Genomic DNA, 12,135 nt, shown 5'->3' with positions numbered 1-12,135 from the left:
GTTACTCCAGTATTTTGTGTCTAAAGTAAGAGTAATGCCCGACGCTCTGCAATCCAGCTGCCTTGCCACCATAACTCAATCTGAGCTTGATCTTTCCAGAAGGATATCTGCAGGATGACAACAGGATCCTGTGTTAAATTTGCTTTCAAGAGAGAGTTAGATATAGCTCTTAGGGTGAACGGGATCAAGGGATATGGGGAGAAAGCAGGAACGGGGTACTGACTTTGGATGATCAGCCATGATCATATTGAATGGCGGTGCTGGCTCGAAGGGCTGAACGGCCTACTCCTGCATCTATTTTCTATGTTTCTATGTAGATCTGTTCAAAATGAGCAGAACTTGATTTAAGGTTTAATCCCTGGCCACATTGCAGAGCAGTGCTGACTTCTCATCATTCAAACATTCCTGCCTCGAGATGGTGGTGATGAAAGTTGTCTGGCTGTTCCCAATAATATTGTGCAAATATTTCACCTACAAGTCGAGTTCACTCCCGATGTTTGCTTCTGTAGATGAATGTTTTTGCTATAGTGGTGCGAGGCATTGGGTAGTGGGTGACATTAAAGCCAAGTGTGTTCCAGTTCTGACACATCCACCCACACATATGTTCCGGAATATTCAAAGAGAAAATTAACTTTCCGTGCTCTTACTTTTGGAACTCAGTACACGTACAGGGAAACTAGTGAATCGAGTTTGTTTATGTCTTCGTTTTCTGAATTATTTTCCACTGTGGAACAAAACCGTTGTGTAATCGTTAATAGTGTTCATAACAATTTGAAAATTATTTTACACCAAGGACACACTGATTTAATTTTAATCCTTTGGACGTTGTTTTTAACAGGGACCTTGCTTCGAATAATGATTCACTGGCCACCCTTCTCTTCCATAATTTATTAAAACAAATCGATGATCAGTACAGCCGTTTCTTCCTAGAGAAGAACTTCCTTCTTCAGCACAATCTGAAAAGAATTAAACAAAATCTTCAGGTAAGTTTTAACAATAGTTCTTCGCTAATCAAAATTCTTGCTTCCAACTTGAAAATGATGCTTGCAGCTACGGTAATATAAGAAAATAACTGCAGATGCTGGTACAAATCGAAGGTATTTATTCACAAAATGCTGGACTAACTCAGCAGGTCAGGCAGCATCTCAGGAGAGAAGGAATGGGTGACGTTTCGGGTCGAGACCCTTCTTCAGACTAAGGGGTCATTTGCGATGGACATTCATTTCTTCTGAATTATAAGTTAATCAACTTTTGCCAATGTTCATGTTCTACGTTATCCAGTAAATAATGATGTTGAATCAGTGAAATCTACACTGTTGCATGGGTTTAATAAATGACGTAACCATTTTTTTTTCTTTTCCGGGAAGGTGTGTAACTGTATTGCTAAACAGGGGAACCAGAGCAATTTTCTGCATATCATCCAACTGCAAAAACTGGAGAAACAAGGAAGTGCAGATGCTGTTTCATAGAAAGGTCAGGTCCCTTCTTCAGATTGTCTGAAGAAGGGTCCTGACCCGAAACATCACCTATCAAAGTTCTCCAGAGATGCTTCCTGACCTGTTGAGTTACTCCAACACTGTGTTCTATCGAGCTGAAAAATGTGCTCCAGCAAGATAAAATATGCTTGGAACTTAAAAAAGGACACAAAGACCTTCCTTCTCCTAACATTCATAGTTTAATTAACAAAGTAAGTTGACCATTGGATCTCAATGGTGGGGAAGATATGGGGGCACATTAGAGGTCAGTGCTGTTGAATACATAAATGGGTAATGGAGCTGGTGACACTCAATAAAATGGTAGCATTGGGATTGTTGCATACACAATGAGATGACGAGGCAAATAGGGTTTGGATTCAGTGTTGAATAGTGGGGTTAAACGTTGTAAGGTTGAAGCGTGGCATGGCCAATCAGTAGGTTTGGTGTTCAAACATTCAATCGGGTGGTGATGCAAGTGTTTAATCTAGTTTATTGTCTCGCGTACTGAAGTACAGAGAAAAGCTTTTTATTCATGCAATCCTATCAGCGGGAAGACTATACATGATTACAATCAAGCCATCCTCAGTGTACAGATACAGGATAAAGGGGATAACATTCAGTGCAAAATAAAGTCCTGTAAAGTTCGATTAAAGATAGTCCGAGGGTCTTCAATTAGGTATTTAGTAGGTCAGGACAGCTCTCTAGTTGGTGATAGGATGGTTCAGTTGCCTGATAACAGCTTGGAAGAAACTGTTCCTGAATCTGGAGGCATGCATTTTCACACTTCTCTACCTCTCGCCTGATAGGAGATGGGAGAAGAGGAAGTGTCTGGGGAGGGACTCGTCCGTGATTATGTCTAATATGGTTGCTCCTTTTTTTTGCCACTTTTTAAACACAATAGTAAAGCATCAGTGCTATTGGCTCAAAACACAAATTTGAACAATTATTGGGTTCATCAGATCCAAATGATCATTGGGTGAATAAATGGAGATTATTCAATTCAAGTATTTTACTGATAAATGGACGGTCTCTAAATGTACAGAGCTGACATTCAGACGAAAATCCTATCAAAGAACAGGAAATGCAGCGAGCATCCTGTTAAAGCTTCTTGAAGACTGGGGAACAGAGACACTTGCATTGCTCAGCCCAAGGCATTTGAACAGAAGTATTATTCTCTTTAAGAGTTGGACATAATTAGGTCAGCAGGATATAAGGAATTGAGGGTCTCTTTAAAAAAAAGAGTGCCATTTATAAAGTCAAAAATGACAACAGGGCGTGTATTAAACTGGAACCAAAACAATATGAAACATCGTGCAGAACCAGCATGCTACAGCATGGAACATCTATGCTGGAGGTGTAGGGGTGGAGATTATATATAATCTATTCCTTTATTCGTCCCACACCGGGGAAATTTACATATATATTTATATATTTATGTATATATATATATATATTTATATTTATTAACAGAAATTTGCCTTGTGAAGTTTAACTGACGAAACTATAATATTGCTGCTGTTTTTGATACTTTTTTAATACAATGGTCTGAGCCTTTGACTCAAATCACAAATTTGAACAATTATAGGATCCTCAGTTTCCCCCGGAAATACATTTACTTTTTGTCTATATACTGTGTGTATATATATAAAAAAATATATATATATATTACATATAAATGTAAATAGATATATATATATATATATATATATATATCTAATTTGCCCTTGAAACAAACATTGAAAGTTTCACTGAAGGCTCTGCAGATTTACAGATATTTTAGTTGAGCCATATAGAAAATCAATTTTCATTTAGAAATTCTCTTTAACACAGTAAAACCACCAAAGATGCTTCAAAGGAATGTGATCAGGCAAAAATCGCGTGATTCCTCACTTGTGCAGGATGGAACTGCAGATACTGGTTTACACCGAAGATAGACACAAAATGCAAGAGTAACTCACGGGACGGGCAGCATCTCTGGAGAGAAGGAATGGATGACCCTTTCAGGTCGAGACCCTTCCATCGACCTGAAACGTCACCCATTCCTTTTCTCCAGAGATGCTGCCTGTCCCGCTGAGTCATTCCAGCATTTGGGTCTATCTTCCGTGATTCCTCACTGGTTCTGAATGACTTTATCTCGACTCAATTGATTCATCTCTGTCCTCCAACATTTGGAAAGGAATAATCGTCTGTTTTTCTCTTTCCGATTGCACACCTGAATTGGATTGGGATCAGACTCTACCTTAATATCATTATGATTTTTTTTTAAAGTAGTAAAATATGGCATCCAGATTCATACTTTGAGAATGCACAAGAAGATAATCATTTTTCCTGAACTTCACTAGTACTTCTTCCAACTGATCTCCTTTACAATGGGGAAAACCAAATCCAGTTTGGCAGACCATCTTACAAAGCACCTGCATTCATTGCACAAGGGTGGCTCAAAGCTTCTAGTTCCCTGCTACTTTCATTTTCCACCCCACTCCCACCTTGACCTATCTGCCCTTGGCATCATGCCAAATTATGCCAGAGTAAAGCCCAGGGTTAATTTGCTTAGCATCAGTCCACACGGACTGTTTTAGTGTCCAAACTGGCAACTTCTGAATAGGTACCCATGTGTGATATTGGATCTGTTTTTCATTTTCTGTTAGCACAGGTAGGGCTGCTAGTCATAACCTTCAGCCCTGCATTTCACATCTTCTCATTTGCCTTTGTTTTTAATTTAGTTTAGTTTAGTTTAGACATATAACGCAGAAACTGGCCCTTTGGCCCACCGATTCCGCACCGACCAGCAGTGCCCACACATTGACACCATCCTACACACACTAGGACAATTTTTTACATTTATACCAAGCCAATTAACCTACAAACCTATACGAGTTTGAAATGTGGGAGGAAACCAAAGATCTTGGAGAAAACCCATGCAGGTCACGGTGAGAGCATACAAACTCCGTACAGACGAGCATCCATAGTCAGGATCGAACCCGAGCCTCTGGCACTGTAAGGCAGTAGCTCTACTGCTTCCCCACCATGCCAACCTTTTTATAAGTATTTTAGAACACAAGGCGAAGGATAGAGTAGATTTCCTGGCAGACCAAGGAATCCTGTGTAGAGCTAGACGATATGAGCAAGATCCTACATAAATGCTTCTCATAAGTATTCACCTGGGAGAAAGATGAGGAGGCTGGAGAATTAAGGGAGGGTATGTATATATTCTGGACCATGGCCGTACAAGGAAGGACAGTGTTGGAAATATTGGCAACATTACGGTGAATAAATCACCCAGGGCCTTATGAGATCCATCCCAGAATGCAGATGGAAGCAACGGAGAAGCAGCTAGGGTTGCGACTGTGATTTCTGCATCTTTGTTAGCCACAGGTGAGGAACCAGAAGACTGGAGAATCACCGACATTGATCCCTTGTTCCAAAAGGGCAGTCGGGGTAAGCCTGGAAACTACAAGCCAGTGAGACTTGCATCAGTTGTAGCGAAGGTGCTTTGAGAAGATTCTGAGGATTTCTGCTCACTTGGAGAAGCAGAGACTGAGTAGGAGGAGTCAGTGTGGTTTTGTGACCGGATCTGATCGAGTATTTTGAGGTAATGAAGAATAGTAATAAAGGTAGTGTGGTAGAGGTGGTTAATGTGACCTTGAATAAGGCTTTTAACAAAGTCCTGCATGGCAGGGTGGATCAGAATATTAGGGCACTCAGGGATCAGAAGTATGTTGGCAAACTGGATCCAAATTTGGCCTGGTGATAAGAGGGCAGAAGATTGTGGTGAATGGGTGTTTTTCTGAGCGGAAATCTGTGACAAGTGGTGTAGGACAGGGATCGGTGCTCGGACCTTTTTTGTTTGTGATTTCTATAAATAGCATGGTAAGAATGTTGCTGGTCGTGCTGGTAAGTTTGCAGACAACATGGAAATTGGTGGAGTTGTAGATGGTGAAGAAAGTTGTCTATAAGGATGCAGCAGGACATGAATCAGCTGGAAAGATGGGCAGGTGGAATTTAATCCAGACAAGTGTGAGCTAATGCACCTTTGGTAGTCTAATTCTGTCAGGACATGAAGAATAAATTGACAGGGTCCTTCGAGTTGTTGATGCACAGAGAAGACCATATCAGTGCCGTATGACTCCACGTAGTCTACACTCTAACCACCCTCAACTCGGACTAAGTTGGAACAATTATCAGGCTTGTTTCTTCTGGCAAACAAGTCAATCATACTACCCATTGTGTATCACTTATCAGGCACACAGAGTTTAGCCCTGCATTTCAGTATACAAATTTGTTCTTTTCATGGGCATTGATCATTTCACTCCCAATCTATCAATGGCAACCCGGTCCACTTCCTATTGGAGAGATTCTCTTTGTCGGTCCATCTCCTTCCCACATTCTTTGCAACTTAAAACAAACTCGCTTTTTTCTTTCCCATTTGTGACAAAGGATCTCCAACCTGAGGCAGAAACCTTGTTTCTCTCTCCACAGATGCTGTCCGACCTGCTGAGTTTTCCAGCATTTTTCTGTTTTTTTGTGAAAGAGGCAATGAGGAGAGTTGGAAGGTAGAAAATTGACAGAGAAAGGAAGAGAAAAATTGCATTTTAAGTGAAAACAGAAAGATACATTAAGGGTCATTTAAGACTGAATTACCAAAAGAAGACACACTTAATTTGAATACTGAAATGCTGGGCTAAACTCTGTGCGCCTGATAATTGGTACCATTATGTTTGTTGGAGGAAACAAACCTGATAATTGTTCCCAATTAATCCTGAAGCTTCACAGTTACTAACCCCATTGAGTTGGTATTGCTCAATGGGGTTAGTAATGGTGAGACTTTACGTCAAGTCAAGTCAAGTCAATTTTATTTATATAGCACATTTAAAAACAACCCACGTTGACCAAAGTGCTGTACATCTGATTAGGTACTAAGGGAAAAAAAATGAAACATACAGTAGCACGCAAACAGTTCACAGCGCCTCCTCAATGAGCCTCAAACGCTAGGGAGTAGAAATAGGTTTTGAGCCTGGACTTAAAGGAGTCGATGGAGGGGGCAGTTCTGATGGGGAGAGGGATGCTGTTCCACAGTCTAGGAGCTGCAACCGCAAAAGCACGGTCACCCCTGAGCTTAAGCCTAGACCGCGGGATAGTGAGTAGCCCCAAGTCGGCCGACCTGAGGGACCTGGAGTTAGAGAGGGGGGTTAGAAGATTTTTGATGTAGGGGGGGGGAATGTCCATTTAGGGCTTTATAGGTGAATAGGAGGAGCTTGAAGTTGATTCTGTACCGTACAGGGAGCCAGTGGAGAGAGGCCAGAATCGGGGTGATGTGGTCCCTTTTACGGGTACCCGTCAGGAGTCTCGCTGCGGCGTTTTGGACCAGTTGCAGGCGGGACAGGGAAGATTGGCTGATCCCAGTGTATAGGGAGTTGCAGTAGTCTAGGCGGGAGGAAATGAAAGCGTGAATGATTTTTTCTGTGTCGTCGAATTGGAGGAAAGGTTTGATTTTAGCTATGGTTCGAAGTTGGAAGAAGCTGGCTTTTACCACAGCGTTGACTTGCTTAGCAAATTTTAATGCAGAGTCAAATATCATGCCGAGGTTTTTGACATGCGGTTTGACTAGGCAGGATAGACTTCCAAGACTGCCTGTTATCGATTTGATGGAGTCGGGGGGGCCGAATAGGATGACCTCAGACTTGCTCTCATTTAATTGGAGGAAGTTCTGTGCCATCCAACATTTTATGTCCTCAAGGCAGTGTAAGAGGCTGTTTAAATTTGACTGGTTGTTGGGTTTCAGGGGGAGGTAAAGCTGAGTGTCATCGGCATAGCAGTGGAAAGAAATGCCGTGCCTTTGAATGATTTGGCCATGGGGGAGCATGTATAGAGAGAAGAGAATGGGGCCTAGGATGGAGCCTTGTGGAACTCCGCAGGAGAGGCTAGCTGGAGCAGAGGAATAACTGCCTATGTTGATGGCGAAACTCCTATCTTTGAGGTACGAAGCGAACCAGCTCAGGGCAGTGCCATCAATGCCAACTAATTCAGAACAATTAGGTGCCAGAAAATCCTCCAGATTTAGGTTAGTTTGGAAAACAAGTTGGACAGCAGGTGTACCTGGGAGGGTTAGGAAAATGGAGGAAACTGGTCAGCAGCAAACAGCACCATCAATGTGCCAACAATTACCTACTGATTTAAGCACAGTTTGTATTATATATGAGTCTAAAAAGACTACTGTGAAGTTAGACAGCACAAGCTTCAACTAGTCTTATATTAATTTATTGACAATCTATAAGCAAAAACTCTCGTTTGTTTATTTGTTCCTGAACTACATATATATATATTCATTTATTCGTCCCACACCGGGGACATTTACAGTGTTACAGCAGCAAAGTGGATAGCAAGAGATCATTCATTATAAATAAAACTAAAGACAAGGATAAATTGTCATCAGTTTACTGTGTATTCCTTAACTGTTACTGTTGACTCGTCTGCTGGGAGCAGTGCTGGTTGTGCAGTCTCACAGCAGCGGGAAGGAAGGATCTCCTATATCTCTCCATCACGCACTTGGGGTGAAGGAGTCTGTCACTGAAGGAGCTACTCAGTGCAGTGACAGTGTCCTGCATGGGGTGGGAGTCGTTGTCCAGCAGCGATGTTAGCTTTGCCATCATCCTCCTCTCTCCCACCGCCTGCACTGAGTCGAGCGGGTAACCCAGGACAGAGCTGGCCTTCCTGACCAGCTTGTCAAGTCTCTTCCCCTCTGCCAAGTCGGCACACGATAGCGCGACAATTTTAGGCCCACCTTACTCACCGTCATCCATTTGGTGCTAATGGAAGAAGTTTCATTGAAATCGGTGTTATATTTTTAAAGTTATTCACATTTTAAGGTTTAAATCTATCTCCTAGGGAGGGAGGGGGAGGCAGGGAGGGGGATGGAGGGAGGGAACGAGGATAATGGGGGTTAAAGGGGATGGAGTGGGGGGAAGGGGGGTGGGGTTTGGTGAGGGGGAGGGGGGGTGAAGTGGGGGGGGTGGGGAAGGGGGAGGGGGGGAGGAGAGGAGAGGGTGCTGCACCAATGCAGGAGAGGTTTGGGCCCAATGGGTCCACTTGGTCTAGTAGGAGCTAAATTTCCATTTAGATTTTGACATCAGCCCACACTTATTTGAGGCAGGTGTCTATAAAAATGCCCAAACAAACTTAGTGATGCTTCAAATGCACGTAAACTTGGTGCTAAAGTTGTCATTGATAACCAGTGCTGCACTTGCCAAACAAAGACAATGATGTTGAATTTAGTGCCCACAGTTTTCATTGTGATAACATGGCTGTAATCAAAATAATTACACAAAACAAAGTGCGATAGGTTGTCTTTATCAATATACACACTTGGACTATTTTTCAAGTCAATGTAAAAAAAAAAATTCTGTAAATGGAAAATATTTTGAGCGGTTAACAACATCCTGTGAAGTTTTCATGAAGTAAAGTCAGGGGTCAGAGGAAATTGCACTGCTCAGCACATGACCTTTGTCAAACTTCAGGACTCTCTTTACTTTGTTGTCTGCTGCTTCCTCAGGCAAGATACAGGAAATTATGGTTAGAGCTGAAGGTGTTTATTTTGAAGTATTTTTAATGTGACAGAATTGCATTAAAAATTTTTTTAAAGCATAGCTCCTTTTAAGTGGTAGTACCAGGCATATTACTTTAGAAATGGGGTGAGAAAATAACTGTTTTTTTATTGAGGTATTTAATGTACTGATTTATTGTTCATTTCATTGGACCGAGCTACAGTTTCTCATCTGCAACTTGTTTAGTCCAGTGCAAGCAAATGGGACTGTAATTATAGAATAGAATAGATTCTGTCACATTAATTATGGGCTGAATGGCCTAATTCTACTCCTATCACTTATGATCTTATCAGGTGGTAAACCAGTTTTTAAGCATCCAGTGTAATGTTAGGACAAGTGTTCCTGCTATATGTCCAAGAGATAGGGCAGAACTATTTAAATTCCGAATTAAATTATTTGTATAATTGCTGTAGAATCTTTGTAACATTGGATGGCTATAACACCTAACCACATGATGAATTTAACCACTAACTTGTGATAGTAAAGAGACAAGAATGATGCTTTGCCTGTATTAAATAAAGGGGCTCACCCATTTGATGGGCATTAGTTGCTGCTATTTACGATTGCTATTTTGTCTTTTATGTTGTCTTGGGCTTCTGTTCTCACCATTACTTCCCCAACTACTGCAAAGAAAGATTTGCAGAAGGCTGTCTCTTGTTAACTGGCTTGTAAGTAATTTGACTGCAATGTTGAAAGACTGGAGCGACTAGGCTTGTATACACTGGAATTTAGAAGGATGAGAGGAGATCTTATCGAAACGTACAAGATTATTAAGGGGTTGGACACGTTAGAGGCAGGAAACATGTTCCCAATGTTGGGGGAGTCCAGAACCAGGGGCCACAGTTTAAGAATAAGGGGTAGGCCATTTAGAACTGAGATGAGGAAAAACTTTTTCAGTCAGAGAGTTGTGAATCTGTGGAATTCTGCCTCAGAAGGCAGTGGAGGCCAATTCTCTGAATGCATTCAAGGGAGAGCTAGATAGAGCTCTTAAGGATAGCGGAGGCAGGGGGTATGGGGAGAAGGCAGGAACGGGGTACTGATTGAGAATGATCAGCCATGATCACATTGAATGGCGGTGCTGGCTCGAAGGGCCGAATGGCCTACTCCTGCACCTATTGTCTATTGTCTAATCATGCCGAGTCCAGTTTGAAGGAGAGGAAAAGCATTAGGAAAGAAAGAAAAAAGATCAGCTGAAAAAGCAGAGCTGAGGAAGGCAGATTCCAGGGAACCATCTGCATCAGGGACACAAGGGAGCATTTCTAGGGCTCTGCAGGTCTTTATCCAAAACCATATTTCAGAAAGGAGGATGTTACCAAGCAATAGAAGAAGCGTCTGGAGAAGGGTCTCGACCCGAAATATGCATGAATATTGAAAATTGGAGGAACGTCACCTCATCGTTTGCTTGGGCAGCTTGCACCTCAGCTGTATGAATATTGACTTCTCTAACTTCAAGTAACCCTTGCTTTCCCTCTCTCTTCATCCCTCCCCCTTCCCAGTTCTCCGACCAGTCTGACTGTCCCCGATTACATTCTATCTTTGTTTGCTTTGTTGTCACCATACTCCCAGTTAACAATAATCTATTCTACATTTTCCTTGATTTTCATCTCTTTTGATGTCTTGTTTTCACACACTTACGCATCCTTGTCTCTCTGTCTTCCTCTCCCCTGACTCTCAGTCTGAAGAAGGGTCGATCCGAAACGTCACCCATTCCTTCTACCCAGAGATGCTGCCTGTCCCGCTGAGTTACTCCAGCATTTTGTGTCTATCTACGGTTTAAACATTTGCAGTTCCTTCCTACACATGTTACCAAGTAATGTTGCCTGTTGCAGCTGCAGTTTGAGCCTTGTACTGGGACATTGGCAAATTCTGCATCTTCACAAATGTTACCTTTTCCTGCAGTGGTACCGATGCTTGCACATTTTATGGACCTGAAATGAAAGAGAAGGGCTAGGATTAATTTGTGTATGAAGAGCAAAGAGTGAATGAAATATCTCCGCCATTCATAGTGTACAGGGTGTGGTGTAAGATTCTGCCTATTTCTGTCATGGGCAGCACAGTGACGCAATGGTAGAGTCGCTGCCTTTCAACGCCAGAGACCCGGGTTTGATCCTGACTGCCTGTACGGAGTTTGTATGTTCTCCCCGTGACCTCCGAGCGTTTTCACCGAGAATTTTGTTTCCTCCCACACTCCAAAGACGTACAGATCTTCTAGATTAATTGGCTTGGTTAATTAAAAATGTTAAAATGGCCCCTGGTGCAGGATAGTGTTAATGTGCAGTGCAGACTCGGTGGGCCGAAGGGCCTGTTTCTGCGCTGTATCTCCAAACTAAACCAAGATATTTTTCTCCAGACGTGATGATGAGTAGAATAGGCTCTGTCATCTTGTCACTCCATAAGCATGGCTTGTGCTGGACATGCTGTGGCACGAAAGGAAAGGTTGTTAGCGGTGTCTTTCAGAGGTGCTTGGAAAATCCGCCCGTCATTGTCAGTTACGAGCCTTAGGGTAGTAATGGTTGGAATTGTGGTAAGTGTGGGAGTAGCGAAATATGTGCGTAAGAGGTATTCTGATGTGCAGTACAGTTTTATGGAGGATGGAGGGAATCTTTTCTTACCCACTCATCTCCGGTGTCATTTAACATCTTTAGGCACGAATTATTGCCTGGGAGGAGATCTTGTATGTGTTGACTGAACCAGCTCTTTCCAAGATGTGTTACCCCTTTCAGATGGGTTGGTGAGGTGGAGGGTGGGTGGGTGGGGGCGAGGAGAGTCTTCTTTCTGTGTAGGAAGGAACAGCAGATGCTGGTTTAAACGGAAGATAGACACAATATGCTGGTGTAACTCAGCGGGACAGTTAATATCTCTGGGGAGAAGGAATGGGTGACGTTTCGGGTCGAGATCCTTCTTCAGACAGGAGAAGGGACTGAAGAAGGGTCCCGACCCGGAACGACACCCATTCTTTCTCTCCAGAGATGCTGCCTGTCTCACTGAGCATTTTGGGTCTTGTTTCTGTGTTGGGTGCTGCTTGAACAAGAAAACCTATTGCATGAATAGCAAACCCC

General features: G+C 42.6%; 1 protein-coding gene across 1 annotated transcript in view; it reads left to right on the top strand.

The window, feature by feature from the left end:
* The window catches only part of stat4 (signal transducer and activator of transcription 4), a 98,934-nt gene that overhangs the window by 14,243 nt on the left and 72,556 nt on the right, over positions 1-12,135 (top strand). The window contains exon 3 of the mRNA XM_078404122.1: positions 839-983. Coding sequence (XP_078260248.1) covers positions 839-983 — 145 coding nt within the window. The remainder of the gene's footprint in view (positions 1-838; positions 984-12,135) is intronic.

Source organism: Rhinoraja longicauda, chromosome 8 (genome assembly GCF_053455715.1).
Source record: "Rhinoraja longicauda isolate Sanriku21f chromosome 8, sRhiLon1.1, whole genome shotgun sequence".
NCBI lineage: Eukaryota > Metazoa > Chordata > Chondrichthyes > Rajiformes > Arhynchobatidae > Rhinoraja > Rhinoraja longicauda.
This window is presented reverse-complemented; position numbering and strand designations above follow the sequence as displayed.